Source organism: Marasmius oreades, chromosome 2 (assembly GCF_018924745.1).
Source record: "Marasmius oreades isolate 03SP1 chromosome 2, whole genome shotgun sequence".
Classification (NCBI taxonomy): domain Eukaryota; kingdom Fungi; phylum Basidiomycota; class Agaricomycetes; order Agaricales; family Marasmiaceae; genus Marasmius; species Marasmius oreades.
The window spans coordinates 2,364,934-2,380,341 of NC_057324.1; the positions used below are offsets into that span (position 1 = coordinate 2,364,934).

The 15,408-nt window shown below is 46.6% G+C and overlaps 8 protein-coding genes across 9 annotated transcripts; 4 read left to right on the top strand and 4 right to left on the bottom strand.

Moving 5' to 3' along the window:
• Positions 1 to 75: 75 nt before the first annotated feature.
• On the bottom strand, positions 76 to 3,630 carry E1B28_004456 (uncharacterized protein). Its single transcript, XM_043148937.1, has 17 exons — positions 3,442 to 3,630; positions 3,365 to 3,387; positions 3,265 to 3,308; positions 3,153 to 3,213; positions 2,806 to 3,091; positions 2,744 to 2,755; positions 2,301 to 2,685; positions 2,090 to 2,244; positions 2,000 to 2,038; positions 1,936 to 1,945; positions 1,791 to 1,882; positions 1,626 to 1,734; positions 1,352 to 1,576; positions 1,108 to 1,299; positions 1,038 to 1,051; positions 857 to 985; positions 76 to 802 (listed from the first exon to the last, which is right to left on the bottom strand). The coding sequence occupies exons 1-17, from the start codon at positions 3,538 to 3,540 to the stop codon at positions 188 to 190; spliced, it is 2,490 nt and encodes an 829-aa protein (XP_043013539.1). The 5' UTR covers positions 3,541 to 3,630; the 3' UTR covers positions 76 to 187.
• Positions 3,631 to 3,779: 149 nt separating this feature from the next.
• E1B28_004457 (uncharacterized protein) lies at positions 3,780 to 4,733 on the top strand (the record flags this gene model as incomplete). The annotated part of the gene is made up of 5 exons (XM_043148938.1): positions 3,780 to 4,165; positions 4,222 to 4,282; positions 4,335 to 4,407; positions 4,455 to 4,638; positions 4,684 to 4,733. The coding sequence occupies 5 exons, from the start codon at positions 3,780 to 3,782 to the stop codon at positions 4,718 to 4,720; spliced, it is 741 nt and encodes a 246-aa protein (XP_043013540.1). The 3' UTR covers positions 4,721 to 4,733.
• Positions 4,328 to 8,287, bottom strand: E1B28_004458 (uncharacterized protein). Its single transcript, XM_043148939.1, has 15 exons — positions 8,226 to 8,287; positions 8,063 to 8,173; positions 7,745 to 8,007; positions 7,384 to 7,696; positions 6,968 to 7,333; positions 6,738 to 6,915; positions 6,587 to 6,684; positions 6,334 to 6,531; positions 6,095 to 6,274; positions 5,711 to 5,929; positions 5,529 to 5,660; positions 5,094 to 5,474; positions 4,750 to 5,042; positions 4,467 to 4,693; positions 4,328 to 4,416 (listed from the first exon to the last, which is right to left on the bottom strand). Exons 1-13 carry the CDS (start codon positions 8,259 to 8,261, stop codon positions 4,764 to 4,766), a joined length of 2,754 nt encoding a protein of 917 aa, XP_043013541.1. The 5' UTR covers positions 8,262 to 8,287; the 3' UTR covers positions 4,328 to 4,416; positions 4,467 to 4,693; positions 4,750 to 4,763.
• A 16-nt stretch (positions 8,288 to 8,303) lies between these two features.
• Positions 8,304 to 10,077, top strand: E1B28_004459 (uncharacterized protein). 2 transcript variants are annotated; one of them, XM_043148941.1, is made up of 7 exons: positions 8,304 to 8,473; positions 8,524 to 8,585; positions 8,644 to 8,743; positions 8,797 to 9,001; positions 9,062 to 9,284; positions 9,339 to 9,425; positions 9,478 to 10,077. In XM_043148941.1, the coding sequence occupies exons 1-7, from the start codon at positions 8,342 to 8,344 to the stop codon at positions 10,061 to 10,063; spliced, it is 1,395 nt and encodes a 464-aa protein (XP_043013543.1). In that variant the 5' UTR covers positions 8,304 to 8,341; the 3' UTR covers positions 10,064 to 10,077. The 2 variants fall into 2 exon arrangements, with proteins under 2 accessions (XP_043013543.1, XP_043013542.1); XM_043148940.1 differs by having other exon boundaries at positions 8,316 to 8,585; positions 9,478 to 9,894; positions 9,949 to 10,077.
• Positions 10,078 to 10,309: 232 nt separating this feature from the next.
• Positions 10,310 to 11,588, bottom strand: E1B28_004460 (uncharacterized protein; the record flags this gene model as incomplete). Its single annotated transcript, XM_043148942.1, has 7 exons — positions 10,310 to 10,476; positions 10,536 to 10,606; positions 10,668 to 10,923; positions 10,982 to 11,114; positions 11,173 to 11,282; positions 11,341 to 11,530; positions 11,586 to 11,588. 7 exons carry the CDS (start codon positions 11,586 to 11,588, stop codon positions 10,310 to 10,312), a joined length of 930 nt encoding a protein of 309 aa, XP_043013544.1.
• An 82-nt stretch (positions 11,589 to 11,670) lies between these two features.
• Positions 11,671 to 12,584, top strand: E1B28_004461 (uncharacterized protein; the record flags this gene model as incomplete). Its single annotated transcript, XM_043148943.1, has 5 exons — positions 11,671 to 11,859; positions 11,914 to 11,992; positions 12,048 to 12,262; positions 12,316 to 12,498; positions 12,556 to 12,584. 4 exons carry the CDS (start codon positions 11,671 to 11,673, stop codon positions 12,385 to 12,387), a joined length of 555 nt encoding a protein of 184 aa, XP_043013545.1. The 3' UTR covers positions 12,388 to 12,498; positions 12,556 to 12,584.
• E1B28_004462 (uncharacterized protein) lies at positions 12,472 to 14,739 on the bottom strand (the record flags this gene model as incomplete). Its single annotated transcript, XM_043148944.1, has 12 exons — positions 12,472 to 12,748; positions 12,811 to 12,886; positions 12,937 to 13,034; positions 13,087 to 13,223; positions 13,278 to 13,423; positions 13,487 to 13,739; positions 13,796 to 13,867; positions 13,922 to 14,075; positions 14,128 to 14,305; positions 14,361 to 14,376; positions 14,433 to 14,511; positions 14,570 to 14,739. 12 exons carry the CDS (start codon positions 14,737 to 14,739, stop codon positions 12,472 to 12,474), a joined length of 1,656 nt encoding a protein of 551 aa, XP_043013546.1.
• Positions 14,740 to 14,746: 7 nt separating this feature from the next.
• E1B28_004463 (uncharacterized protein) lies at positions 14,747 to 15,337 on the top strand. The gene is made up of 3 exons (XM_043148945.1): positions 14,747 to 14,891; positions 14,961 to 15,052; positions 15,117 to 15,337. The coding sequence occupies exons 1-3, from the start codon at positions 14,842 to 14,844 to the stop codon at positions 15,245 to 15,247; spliced, it is 273 nt and encodes a 90-aa protein (XP_043013547.1). The 5' UTR covers positions 14,747 to 14,841; the 3' UTR covers positions 15,248 to 15,337.
• The last annotated feature ends 71 nt before the right edge of the window (positions 15,338 to 15,408 follow it).

Genomic DNA, 15,408 nt, shown 5'->3' on the forward strand with positions numbered 1-15,408 from the left:
GTGCCGCGAACAGCGACCCGCTTCAAGTGTATTTCCAAGCGCTTAGAATTCTGAATTGAAGTCATCCCTAGCCACTTGTGTCCTGACTTGCAGTCCCGGATTCGTGTTTTCCGTCCTATTGAAATACATTAACATTCAAGGTGTGCTACAATATACTGAACAATAAATAGACACAACCAGTCGATCCCTAAGAGGAATATGTAGGAATATAACCTAAGATTCCGGAATTTCGCATAAGTGACTTCCATTGTTCATCAATCCCCGCATTCCCAGACATTACCATCCCCAAGTCCATGTCATTGTCTTGTAGTGTCTCATAACTTTGGTCTGGGGACATAACTCCAGCATAGTTTGGATTCTGACTCTCTTGTCCATTGTAGCTGAGATTGGTTGGAAAATCTGTAGGCTGCGAAAAGAAAGATGGCATCGAAGGTTGCGCCACCGGTTGGAAGGCATGGGGTTGCTGCGATGGAGGTAACAGTGAAAACCATTCAAGCAATGAAGGGTGAACTTCTTGCAATGCTTCAGGAAGCCCAGGGGAGTTCGAAGTTTCGCTCTCTGCGGCTGGTAGATCGATATCTCCAGACGGTGAAGAAGCCGTCGAAGCAGTGGGCTTTTTACGCCGTTTCGATTGCGAAGCCAATAACTTGCTGAACACTACTTTCGTCTGTCCCCCGAAAAGCGCCAACTCGTCATCGCCATAGTCGTGACCAACCGAGTTTAATGTCAACGGTAAGGGGTTTCCACTTCTAAATTGAGAGTATATCTGAGTTGCCTTGTCTCGCAACTTGGTCAATATTTGCTGAAAAGCATTTCAGCGCACGGTAGTAAAGTAATTGTGGTGTGTAGTACACACCATCGCACTCCGCGCACGGCGTGAGTGATTCGCTTTCTCGAACAGAGTACACGCGAGGCTAAGCTCTGCGTACGCATTTGGTGTCATAGTCGACGAAGGTGAATGGGTGACAATAGTTCCCACAATTATCTATAGAGAAGGTAAGGGATTTCAAGATTGAAGTGAAATAACGGGAACCTACCGCGGCAGAAAACACTAATAATCCCGTTCATCAGACCGGTAGTTTGGACGATTGAAATAAACACACTCACAATGCGTCCAGACCATCCACCAGCGAGCACAAAGAGCGGGAAATCTTTCATAGTGCTGCTGAGAAGATTTGATTATCCCTGAAGCACAACGATACGCCGCGAGGAAGGATGGAGCGTAAGGACTACGAAGGGGATTGAGAGGATGATCCAGCATCGCTTGAGCGAAGAAACTTCGATGTATGTAGAGCAACGCTATCCAGAAAAGCTTCAGCATGTGTGATACTAGTTCCAAAGGAAGACGCACTGTATGCGCGGAATTGTCCAAGGAGACACCCACGCATGTATGTACTTGGGGTGCAATGCTCGTCCCCAGGATTCATGAACATGTTGAGGTGTGAAGGGAGTGTTTTCTCTCTGACTTTGCGGTCTAAGTCAAGTACAGTTTGATAGTTGGGTGGTTCAGCGGTAAGCGTGAGTTCAATCACTTGACTCAAGATATCCCGGCAAAATTCGTATTTCCACTGATAGACTGTTGGGGATGGGTAAGTAACCTCAAATATAGGATGCTTTATACTGACATCCGACCAGCGGTTTTCCGTCCTGATCCACCGGAACTTCCTCGTCTGTTGGGAATTCGCAGTCGACGTAGGACATCCTTATACCGGGAGGGCGTCCTAACGCGAGGGACTAGAGCATGGTGAGCAGATCCAGAAAGAGTCGGAAAAAAAAACAACTGAACATACGTGGACCATTTCGACGCAAAATACCTCATAGAAAAGAGATCGCCTTCGCTGAACAATTGTTGTATCGAGGTTCCACCGTGCGCTATCCCGGTCTGATCGAGGTTGTCAAGCTGACTACCTAAAGGGAAAGTCAAATGGCGCTCACGAAGTCCGATCTGGGAGGTGGAAGAGATTTAGAAAACGGTAGATTGGGATTTAGGAACACATACACTTTGTGCTAGTTTCGATCCCAGAGAATTGATACACCACTATTAAAATGGTTAACAAAAGTGAAAGCATACGTCATTGACACTGCTTACCCCACTGTCCATGGTGTATCTCCGACCTGCCATATTGTGATAGTTAGCCATCAGAATGATAGCTTGAACAGTCGATAATTCCTGGGAGTCGAAAAGGGGATGGAGGGTCAAAGCCGCACGACCAAGTTGAAAATAATTCTCGGCCTCGATACTGACTTGACATTTGGAAACCATTCAGAATATATATCAAAGCATGCATCTACAAACTTACAGGGCTCTAGGGTCAGGTCAGCCAGCGCTCCCAACGAGAATATGATGAACAATACAGCGAGCTTGTGAGGAGAAATCGCAGTGTAAAATTCGTCCGAGATTTGGGCTTGTTCGAGATTTCGGTATATAGGTGTGAGGACATCGTGAACGATTTCTGAGCGGCGGATAGGAGAGGATTGCCACGAAACATGTTCCAGGTACGTCTCACAGAGAGACCATGCACGGGGCCGCTGAGGAAGGTGACTGTAGAGCAACTTCAGACTCCGTTCCGGACCATCTTCCGAAGGAAAACTCAGAGGAAAGAGCGAGGATAAGTGCATGATTTCTCTGTGAGGTGACTGTGACGGGTCTTCTTCCGGGAGGTCATCATCAATATCAGCACCAGTCTGAAAGATTTGCAAGTTGCCGTTGCCATACGTCGAAAAAGAAACGAAGAGGGCTCACTAGCAATAAAGCCTAAAGGGATGGGGTGTTAATTGATGGCCAAAGGAAACAAGTTCACTTGCCTCAGCTCCAGCAGAGCGTCCGAAATACTTCGCTTCTCCATGTTCACCAAATGTGAGTGTTCCTGGCACGTTCAACGATTCTGAGACTTTTTGAGAGTGATTTATCGACGCCGTGGCATGGCGCTCAGGGCCAAACTTTATGGACAACATTTCTTCGCGTAGAAGAGGGTGTGGTTCATTGGATAAACTCGATTGAGATATGGCTAAGGCATCTTCTAGTTGGCGGATTCGCTGTCCCATTTCGTTGATTTTTGCATGAAGTTGGGAAGTATCGGCCAGAACATAACTTCAGAGCGTGCAGCGTTAGCCAAGTTGCCGTAATTCATAAAATATGGAGAGGGACCAACCGAGTGCCTTGACCAGATGCTAAGCTCCCATTGGGACATATCGATGGACAGCCTCGACGCACTGTAAATTGTTTGTCAGCGAGTCGTTTGGAATCAAACTCTGTCAACCGACCGCATGAACTACAAGGGACTCTTCTATCACACTTGAGCTTGAGCCTGTAATCGAACAGTAAGGTATATGCGAATTTTGGGATCTTAAAAACCGTGGTCACCGCCGGCACTCAGCGCAAGCAATCTGAAGACCTTTGTCAGTAAAGAGAAGAAAATCGAATGGACTTTTTGTGAGAACCTCTCCGCGAGCACGTCTGCTTTCCAAGCCGTCGATAGCGTTCTTTTTCGCGGTCCTTCTCGTGGGCGATTGAGCGTCTTGAAAGGGATCAGAAGACATTGCGGAAGGTGATGGTTGGAAACAACATTGAATTGGTTGCCTTGACTGAATACTTATACGACGTCACGAAGCACTGAGAATCAGATTTTGCGTTTTGTCACGCGGCACACCTGGCCGTGACATTCGCTCGCTCTCTCTCTAGCCACATTGATCACCTCTCAAAACTGCCAACTGCCTCAAGACTTTGGCGAGATTTTGTCACCAGTTTTTGAATCTCTTAGGCCATTTCCCTCACAAACATGGTACTTGTCGCCCTGGTAGTTACAATCTCAATCGTCCACTACTCTCAGCTCGTACATGCATCGGCATTACCTTCTCTGCATTCCTTATATACTACAAGTCACTCGCTGGGCGATTCCTATGTCTTTGAGCCTCGCGATGGCTGGTCCTCTGTAAACGTCTCAGACGCATTCTACAATTATCGACGCGATCTTCAACCAACCCTCAAAGGCGTCAAAACAGAATCCAAGAGACATTCTAAAGACGCCAAACACAGAAAGTCCAAAGAACGAAACCCTAAAGAATCACCCAAGCTTCACTCCGAGTCTTTGCTCGATCCTTCCTCTGGCCCGGGTGGCGAACACTTCCAGGTCTCCGGCGATTCCCAGCCAGTCACCATTACTTGGTTTGTTGTACGACCCTTGGTAGTATACGCGTTCCTCAACCATACATCTTTTTTAGGTATACTGGGAACGATCTTCAAAATCCTAGTTGCTGGCTCAACACGGTTTGGACACCTACAGTAAGTTTTTCTCTTTCGCTGAGGGTATCAGTCTGAGCGCGCCCGTTTTTAGGATGAATCATTCGTTTGTGCTGTGACTCTCGAGGGATGGACCGATAGGCCGCAGTGTTTCAAGTTTCTCGAGTGTGAGTAGTCTGTGTCCCGTTTTACGTCTCTTTCTTATCAACTGCAGTGTGCCACGGACCTAAAAAATGCGTCTTTGTGAGGGTGGTGGATACTTGTGCTGGGTGTGCCAAAGGGTCCAGGCACGTCGATCTGACAAAAGCGGCGTTCGCCGCTCTGTCAGACTTGGATGCAGGCCGCATTGAAGATGTCCAAATGAGGCCAGCTCTTCTTCCGTTCTTGGAAACAGTCTGGTAAGTGGTATAGTTCTCCGCTTTTCTCAGCTCATCATGAAAAAGGCCAATCGATCTGTGGGGGCCGCAAGTTCCAAAATGAAGTACTGTAGATTTGTATTATTTATTGACCTCGCTTTGTATGTTTATAGCACCCTCTTCCTCTTCTTGACCTCGGAGATCTTCGCTCGAACCGTCTCCTCGTCGAAGAACGTAGCTGTACTCTCGTGCGCATTGCGCTGGCGCAGGTATTGGAGTGCGGCGAGATTATATCCTACCATCTCTTTCTGACGCTGCAAAGCAAGGCGGAGATGCTTGCGCAAGGGTATGAGCGATGTTCTCATGATGCGATTGGCGACAATCTGATGGTGGTGTGTTTTCAACAAGAAGAATGTGATACGTGACACGAGTGGGATATTCCATTGCTGAAACAAGTAGTCAATAATCGGACGCCGGGAACCACGGGAAGGCCGTACCTTGAGCGACCAGATGTTGAGGTAGTTCATCAAGGAGATAACTTTTCCGAAAGGCAGTACCAGCAGTGCGTCCTCCAGCGCTGTGCTAGGAACCTTTTCAACAACACGAAGCACGTAAGCCTCCGGTTCGAGGTCATAAGCGGCGAGGACCGGGTTGCGTGGAGGAGGCTGCAACCCCTCAAGCGTTTCTTCATACGTTTCGCGCTCTCCGTCCGCCAGATCTAAAGCTTCGATAATCCGCTCCCCAGCCGTAACCGTCTCCGTCGTTTGCTTGCTCACGCCGGTCATCTCGGCAGTAGTCTCAGCCGAAGCGGCAGTATCGGCAATTCCCCGTTCGTAGATCTCCTCCAGCTCCTTTTCTCGTTCCTCTTCTAGGAATAGCTGTATTTCCAAGTTTGAACTCGCCATTTGACTAAAGCATTGTAACGGACTCACAGGTTCATCTAATTTTTCCCAGACACGAATAGACTTGTCGTGTGAGCCGGTGACAACGAAATTGCCATGGTGGCTCAAGGCAAGAGCCCAAATCTCCCCGTGGTGTCCTTCAAGTCGCTGAATATTCTCAAACTACGCAAAAATATATCAATCGTCATTTGAGAACCAGCAAGTTCCCGAACCTTGTCTCCATCCCAGTACTTCACCATCTTGTCTTTGCCAGCCGTCCAAAAGTAATGGGAGTCTTTCTCAAAGGCAACCTGCATCACACTCTCATCATGAGCAAAAATGGACTTGTGGCAGTCACCAAAATCGAGACCCCAGATTTTAACGTTCTTGTCTGCGGAGCAGGTGACAATGAGCTTTGAATCGGACGAGATATCCATGGAGAGAACAGGAAGCTATCCCAAGCAGGTGAGCAAGCATATTTGTGCAGGAGAAGCACTAAGGACATTTGCTGTCATGATACTTTGCATTGCGCTTGGGCTTTTTGACGGGAAAAAGCACCTTTGAGACAGTACAATTGCGACATGACAGTAAAAGGCCCCCAGTGAAGTGCTCCGCACCTTATGTCCGTAGAGTGACAGGAAGAACTTCAGTGAATCTTGATAGAAGACTTTGACCGTTGAGTCCAGGAGGGCTACAGCGATGAATTTGTTGTTCGCGCTATATCTCACAGATAGCACATCATCTGTCATCTTGAGTGTCCTGTAATGAAGCAACGACAACAGTCGACCACTTTGGTTCTAAACATTATGCGGGTGAGCATTCTCAGGATAAGAACGACGGAACCTAATGGACTAACGCTCTCATTGTCCGCGTCCTTGTGGTGGAACTCCCAGAACTTGACTTCCTTGTCCGCGCTTCCGCTGACCATTGCAAGACCGTCAGCTCGAACATGGAGGGACCAAACAGTTCCAGAATGCGCCAACACGCTCTCTATCAAGGAGGAGGAGGAGATGTCAAAAATGAGGATCTCTCCCGATTTCGTCCCAATAGCGACCTGCGGACACAATCCATCAATCAGTTGTTTCGGGACTTGGAGAAGAGCCACGAACATGTCGGTCACCAGGTAGGAAGGTGCTGGATACGGCTGATCCGCATTCCATCGTGCGGATGCATGCAGTTGACTTCAAATTCCAGATTTTTAGGGATCCTGGAAATAATGAAAGTAAGTGAAGCTCCGAGTTACGGATGTCATATACTAGCCGTTGGATGCTGAAGCGAGTAATTGATCATCAGAACTCAGACACAATGTGCGTACATCTGCGCGGTGGCCAGGCAGGTCAACAGTGTGAATTCGACTAGGTTCTGGTGACTCTTTTGATTTGGCTGGAAGTGGTATCGAATACACTTCTATTGCATTGGAGGACAATGCGGTAAAGATCTGTAAACACGTCAGACGAGAGCTACTACCATAAGTGTGACAATACCAATACCTGTATGCCAGACTTTGTTGTACTGTCGCCAGGACCAAAGTCAAACGACCTAATCTTTCCGCTTCCGCGAACGACCGCATAAGGTGTAAATAACTCAACGAGCCCGATCTCAACCTCTTCAGGTTCCTTGTCATCCTTTTTGTTGTCCTCAGTTTTGCGGGCCTTTTCTTTTTTCTCTTTAGCCCTTTTTTTCCGTCTGAGTTGCTTCTTACGAATTTCTTCCTCCGTCCGGATTTTGAATATTTCAACTGACCGGTCGTGGGATTGAACGGCAAGAAAGGGTTGTGTAGGGTGAAAAGAGATTTGGGATACGCGATGCTTCGAGGAGAGTGGGAGAGCCGCGACGGTTTCAATTGCTCTTGCAATCTGTGGGCCCTCCGTTCAATAAGCAGTACATCTACGTGCTTGCAACACACCTCTCCTGTATCACTTTCTTTCAAACCGCTGAATATGACCTCTCTGTCAAATTTCCAGGCCTTCACTTCGCCGTCGCCACTTCCGGTAAATATTAAATTTTGGTCAATATCGATATCCATTGACCATACATCAGACCGGTGGGCAACAATGGTCTGCAGGCAATGTTGTGTAGACAAGTCCCAGAGCTTCATAAAAGTATCCTTTGAGGTTGTGAGTAACATACCGAACACGGAGGACGCGGAAGTCGAGGGAATGTCGCTGAATACGGGCAAAAACTTGATACAAGTAATCTGGTCTCGATGTCCTCGGAGCCTAAATAATCAGATAGGTGTCGTTGGCGCGTTAGGATTAGATACATACCTGTATAATCCGGCCTCTCCTACCACATCCCATATAATGAGGTCAGTGTCTTGCGACCCAGAAGCCAGATGGGTTCCCTGCTCGTTGAAAGCAAGTGCAGTGACCGCTTTCTTGTGGCCATTGAATGTTGTGACAACGAACCCTGAGGAGTCCCACAACCGTATGGAGCCATCGGCATATCCCACTGCGAAAATATTTTGTTTGGGTGAACGGTGGATGCAAGTGACTTCCGATCGATGGCCAGTTTCATGCCACATTGCTAACTGAGACGTATTATATCAACGAAATAAATCAGCTAAACGCAAGTGAAATCGCCACCATTTGACCCTTCTTAACATCCCAGACCAAAACATCTTCAAGGGCAGGTACATAGGCCAGTTTACCGTCGTATAGCGAGTTGGAAGACGAGCTGCAGACGACGCCGAACGCCTATGGTAATAGAGTTTAAAGGCGTCTTGAAATCGAAACCCAGAATGAATACCTGAGTTGGACCGTGCCTCAAGTAGCTCTGAACCATACGAGGAGGGGAAAAAAAAATAACGTGAGAATGTATCAAAGACTTCGATTTTCAGCGCTCTTCAACCTCAGCCTCAGCCCATGACCAAGATGCGCTACCCCGTTGCTCCCGAGGCCGCTACACGTCTTCTGAACTTCGTGAATGCATCTCCTACCCCATTTCATGCAGTCCATAATGCCTCCCAGCGCCTCGAAGAAGCAGGATTTAGGAAGGTTAGAGGCAAACCCATCGTCCGAAACTGGAACTCAACCGACTTGGTAAGCTACGGGAAGTAGATGCTTGGGATAAAGAAATGAAAGCTGGGGGGAAGTATTACTTCAGCAGGTACCTCTTTGAAACGCTTTTTTTTATTCACATATCCATGTCGAAATTCGACTTGCAGGAATCAGTCTGGTGTCGTCGCATTCACTCTTCCTCAAAAATGGAAGCAAGGGGCCGGTTTAAGTATCGTAGCCACCCATATCGATAGCCCAAATCTCAGAGTACGTTTTCAGTGCCATCGCGACTTGCTATCGGGTTTACATTCTCACCGCAGGTTCGCCCGATCTCGAAACGAGAGAATGCTGGTTATCTTCAAGTCGGGATCGAAACGTACGGTGGAGGGATTTGGCATTCTTGGTTAGATCGGGACCTCTCGCTTGCAGGAAGGGTAATCACTGCTGATAAGACGGGACAGTATTCCTCTCGCCTTGTCAAAATCCACCGACCGATCTTGCGAATTCCCACTCTGGCTATCCATCGTAAGCCCTACGGCCGTTACTATATTTCTACTACCTGAAAGTGATTTTGCACATATACAGTGGACAGAGATGTAAACAACAGTTTAAAGTTCAATCAAGAGACTGAATTCGTCCCGGTTCTTGGCCTCATGGCTTCGCAACTCAATGCTCCGGGTGGCGCTGAAGAGAAGAAAAACGATTCGCCTCCGGTCACGAGTATCAGTGAAAACCATCATTCTTCTCTTATTGCATTACTTTCGGGTGAATTGTCTGTTGCGCCTGAGGAAATTCACGACTTTGAACTGTACGTCTCTTCCTGTGCTGTATACGAACGCTTTCTTACATCGTCTGTTAATAGGCATCTTTACGACACTCAGCCAGCTGTTCTCGGAGGTTTGAATAACGAATTCATTTTTAGTCCCCGAATGGATAACCAGTTCTCATCGTGCGTGACGCTATTTTCTTTGGGTTTCATAGCATCGTCAATCTCCATCCAGTTTCTGTGCTATCGAAGCTCTGATTGGGACGGCTTCTTCCAATCTATTTCCAAGTCTCGAAGGCAACGTGAATGTCATCGCCTTATTCAACCACGAGGAAGTTGGTAGTGTTTCTACTACCGGTGCAGAATCAAACCTCCTTCCATCACTCTTAAATCGTTTGTCGCCGACTCCAGAAACCCTAGGACAAAGTATCTCTCGGTCCTTCCTCCTATCTTGTGATATGAGCCACGCCATTCACCCTAACTATACTTCCAAACACGAAGAAAACCACAAACCGCATATGAATGGCGGCATAGTCATCAAGACCAACGCGAAGCAACGATATACTAGTGACGCTGTTGGCGCCTTCATCGTGAAAAAGTTGATTGAGAAGAAAGGTGGAAAAGTTCAGGAGTATGAAGTCCGAAACGACATGTGGGTACACCCTCATGTATGTATTGATCAATCAGCCGATTTATTCCTCGACAGGACTTGCGGTTCCACGGTCGGACCACACCTATCCACTATCGGCATGAGGACGGTGGATGTTGGGTCTCCAATGTTATCTATGCACTCCATCAGAGAAACGGCTGGTTCACAGTAAGTTTCCTTCCCTCTTTCCCCAAAACCGGCCTGACTACGACTGCTAATATCCAGGGATGTACAAAGCTGCATTGATCTGTTCGAGTCGTTGTTCGAATGTTTCGCGGAACTTGACAAGCAACTCAGTGTGGATTGAAAGAGTCAAAGAGTCCCAAAAGAAAAAGAGTTCGTAATCGATTGCCTCTAGGAAGTAAAGAAGGGAGCGCTGTTGGGTAGGGTAACCGATATCAATCAACAAAAGAACTTATCAACGCTTGATTTTCTTTGTCGGTGGACGATTTGAATGTCGGGGCCCGGAATACGAGCCCGAGCCCGTCAGTAAATTGCGCTTTTTTGCCGTCCTCGAATAATGTGAAAGGACCCATTCTCGCTCAGCCTCAGTCTGCTCTAGCGTTCCTTGCCTGATCTCGTAGGCTGCGCAGAGATGAAGAAATGAGCATATCAATCCTTTGAATAGGGAACCGACCACCAACGTTTCATCTCAAATCTAGGACCAACTTCAGCGAGTTGAACCTGTTGTGGTATCTTCACGAATACATGATGCCTTTGGGGTTAATGTCTATCAGAGGGCAGAATGCATCTTGACCGAAAGCGTGGCAACTGACCGGAATGATACGAAGTCGTCTTCATTCGCGAAGGTCATAACTCTTTTACTATCTTCTTTCGGTACAGGAAATAGGTATTTCAACACGTCCCGTATTCTTTCGCCTAATTTGGAGGTGAAGTTTTCGAAAATCAAGTGTGGATATTGTTCTGACACCGTCGATTCTTTGTACGTTGCTATATCATGGCGCAATGCAACGTTGTTTAGCGTGAAATAGACTGTGGGTCCGTGAGGGAAGTGCGAGACGATCATGGCGTCTGAAAAGAAGGTGAGTAAAATCAGTAAAAAAACCACAGAGGGGGAAACATTGCGCACCGGGAACACCACGGTGCTCATGAAGAACTATGAGATCCGTCACATCATTTGCTCTGCACGCCTCTGCTAACTCTCTTATAATATAATTCCCTCGGTTGACTCGATGTGAGTTAGGAAATACCAATCTCATTTCCTGAAGGAATATATTCTTTGGAACGAAGGCGAAATACATGGATCTTCCCAATACATACCTTTGCAAACTGTAGTAGTTTTGACGAGGGATCTCTTGAAGTTGTGATGACAATCTTGGGGTCTTGGATACCGGCTCGAGAGTATTCATTATCAACGTGTGTCGTTGGGTCTATAACACAATGAATTTGAGTAACCAAGAGTGGGGAAAACAATCTTGTAAAATTCACCTGTTTGTGCCTCGTCAAATTCCAACTCTTTTCCTAACCGCTTGGCATCTTTCTTGAGTTCGGTCGGTAGAGATTTTCCAGTTGCAAGCGCGTCCTTTAGCTGTTGCTTGCGTTCATAGGTCTGCCGTTCTTGAGCTTCTAGCGATTTCGCATAAACATACTGTCTCCTTTCTCGGATTTGACGTCGTAACTGTTGGTTAAAAACGCGGTAAGATGAGATATTAAAAGAAAGAATGACCACTCACCATGGTAAGCAGGAGAGAAAAAAGAGCGATCACCGATGACTTTCGCGTATTACGTTCAAGATAATTAAGCGCGCTGCACCACTGTATGCAGCGCTCGCTGTTGTCTTCAACCAACCCAGAATTTTCTGCCCTTCGTTTTCCTACATTCACTGAATTTAAAGTAGAAAATTGGCGTCTTTCTCGAGATGGAACTGGGAAGATAGTCAAAGGCTCATCCAGCTGGTCCTGGCCAGACTGCATTCCACCAGTGATAGTAGCCTACCTCTGGCCGAAAGTAAGTAACAAGATAGCCAATTCTGAGTTGTAAACTGATTCTTTTGTTTCATAGACGAGCTTATGGGCCCGGATTACTATTATAATGCTCGTGGCTGTTTTAGTTTGGTTGAAGTGCACTCAAGTTCTGTTCGGCGAGTGTTTGATTTCAACGCTTCGTCAAATTTCCGTATTCTAATTTTTCTGTAGAGTCTGTTGTAGTCTTCCCGGACCATGGTATACAACTAGAGACACACCGTGGGCTACCACCATGGACGTTTTCCGTCTCGAGACGTTTCATACCCAAAGCTACATTGCGAGATGTAGTTATAAACGAGGGCATAACGCGATGGAACATTCGGTACTACTTGCTTGCCATAAACCAACGAAAGCCAGACGTTGTGGATATTGAACTGTTCTTTCCTGTAAGTTCTTTTGACTTTAATAATTCAGCTTGTGCGGCTCATTGCAGTGTTAGAATATCCTTCCCCATTTCCCGGTACTCCAGGAGGTTTATTGCGGAGTTCATGACATACTTTTCAGAGCATAGCAAGGTTCTAACAAGTTGTTGCATAATGATGATAATAATCCAATCCAGGAATCTGTAACGATGTGATGATCTAGAGGGTTGAAGCTACTGTATTACACTGAGCTGCCCTTGGTATGTTGTCTCGTCGTGGATATAGACGAAGATGAGTCTGATGTAGGCCCACACAAGACCTATGGCGCAGTACACACTCGTCACCATGAGAGGTAAGAATTCCATACTAGCGGTCGGATCGGTGTTGCCGCCTTTCCACCTGGAGGCGACGAGCGGGAACAACGTGACAAAGAGCTGTAGAAATATAAATCCAAACAGATATATCCTCTCTACAATATCCAGGAGAACATAAAAGAAGGACTGCGGGAATCTAAAGCGGAAGATAATTGACTTTCAGTGTGGATCGAGTGAATGATCTGATAGCTAACGTACTCGTAAACGCGCTTTGAGATGGGAAGGTAGGTAAAAATGAGCCAACCAATTGAATATACAACTTCAATAATCGATTCTTTGCTCTTATGTTAGTAACGCGGAGCGGAGACAGGGGAAGGGGCATACCGGCTGGGGTGAACAGTAATGGGAATAACGAAAAAACGCCTGCCACCGAGGCGATTACGAATGTACGGAAATATGCCTGCCTTTCTGCAGCCAATAAACTACAAAAGAGAGTTAAAAAGAAAAATGGGGGTAAATTGGGACAGGACAAACCTAAGGGGAACGAGAACCATCAATATCGCTTTTTCATGGACATGCCATCCAAATAAGAAGGATGTATAACCACAGAGTGTCAAGGCTGTCAAGAAGGATTTATACGTCGGCCTCGACCATAGTTTAACAAGAATGGCCTAGATCGCAACCGTCGTGAACAAATATCAAGGAACAAATGAGCGATTACGAACCGATTGAAGGCCGATCGTGATTGTAAATGTGTGAATGGGTTTCACATTCGGTATAACCGCGAAAATCGTGTCTCCAACGAGACCACGAGAGGATGATGCGACACCATCTGAATTTATTGGAACGTCAAGGGCCATTTTTTGAACAACTTCGAAGGGGATATTTAATTTGATTGAACTGAGTGAGAAAAAACGTTCGGTGATTCACTCACACCGCAGGAGAATCCTATCCATGGTAGTGACGAGCGCCCAGGCATTGGGTGCCCAGTAGGCGTGGTTCAGACCTCGAGTGAAAGGGAACAGACGGGATAGTAGCTGAGGGATTTGCCCCATAGCGATAAATGGCCCAAACGATGCGATAAAAACTGCGATAACGGCATTTGCGAGTGCGAGGAAGTTCTTGATCTGTAATTTCCCAGAAGGGGACAGGCAGAACGATCTAAGAAGATAGATGAAATAAGCTGGCTTGAACCAATATCAATCAATATGGCGCAAGCTACGGGAAGGAAAGGTCGACTTACTGCCAGGTACATGTACAGATGTTTCAAATTGAGCAACGTAGCAAATAGAATTCCACTGGCTAACTTGTGACCCTATATATAGAAGAGCAGGTCAGTGCACGTTGGACAAGGAGTGAAGTGAACCACATTGCGAGCCATCAGAATAGACCATAACATAATGCCGAACATGAACCCATTGTACTGAAAATGTATATGATCAACAATAAGGAACCCGGGATGCAAAAACATGGATGCTGAGATACAGCGCTGCATCGCTGGGTCGGCGGCTCCCCGAACGAACCTGTTGGTGGTACAGTTAAATTAATTATGTGGAACAGGAAGAATGTAATCACTTGATCAGAGCCGCCCCGAGGACGAGTTCAGTCAATATGACTGTCGAGCGTTGGTATGCTATCACGGACCATGCGTCATAGTTCGAGTTGTTTAGGTCGACTATCTTGGGGTCGATGAAGTAGGCAGGTATAGAGAGTAATTTCTCGAAGTACGCGAAGAATGGCGGATAATCAAGTGCTGGCAGTCGCTTTATCATCGTGCATACTTCTTGAGGGTTCAGAAAATGACATACTCCATTGAGAGGTTGTCTGGTAATGAAAGATGGATCTCAATAGGTAATTAGAACCAACGACTATGAACGCACATCGAAATACCATTTCGACAACGGAAGAGAATGCGTTATGGCGAGCCAATTTCTATGCACCTCGAAGTCTGTTGAGCGACTAGAGAAACGTTCGAATTCAAACGACTCGAATGGTAACACGCCTATTCGAAGCTTACTATGCGGGAAAGAGAAGGATTTTGAGGGCAGTAGAGAACAAGAGAATGTCCCATTCGGAGGGTAATAAGGTCCATTGCGATGTAGGGCCTCCAGTATCTTTTGTAGTCGACGTAGGGTTATCAAGAACATCAGATTTCTGAGGAGCTGCAGCTGTCGAGGCCGTGGTCATTGGAGAAAAATACGAGAGCACACGTGGACGGTGCTCTCGGCGTTCACTTCAACTTGTCTCTCAACCGTGACTACAACTCCCTTAATCCTGGTTATCAGAATAATGAGCGAACAAATTGCAGTAGGGAATGCAGTGGCAAATGCTGCGCCTAGGTATGTTACTGACCAACCCGTTTCTCCTTGTTACCATTGCTCACGGACAGGGCTTTTGGTCTTTTGAAGGGGAACACTCGTAAAGCTCATCATATTCAGCGTCTGTTTGGGTGTTGCTCCTCTTACAAGCTATTTTGTGTCACTCAAGTATATATGGAGTGGTACGATGCTCGAGACGTTTCGAATTTATGGAGAAAAATTGAAGGACCTTTTCTTCAATACTAGGAAATTCAACGTTCGCAGCAATCACCGCTGTCGCGGCTGCAAACATCGTACTCGTTACATACATCGTACTTTCCCTCTTGGAGGACAGATCTCGCCCACATAAGGAACCGGAGACGAAGAAAAATCGGTGACATTGTCATTATGCGTTGCCCGCAAGACTGTCGAAAATTTTCGCATCGCTACTTAAGGCGCCCCCGAACAAGATTCTCGAGAGTTTCGACGTAAATAAAGGTTGGGTAAGACCTGAGGAGGTTTGAGTTCCAACTTGGGAATCTTGATTGATTTTCAGTAT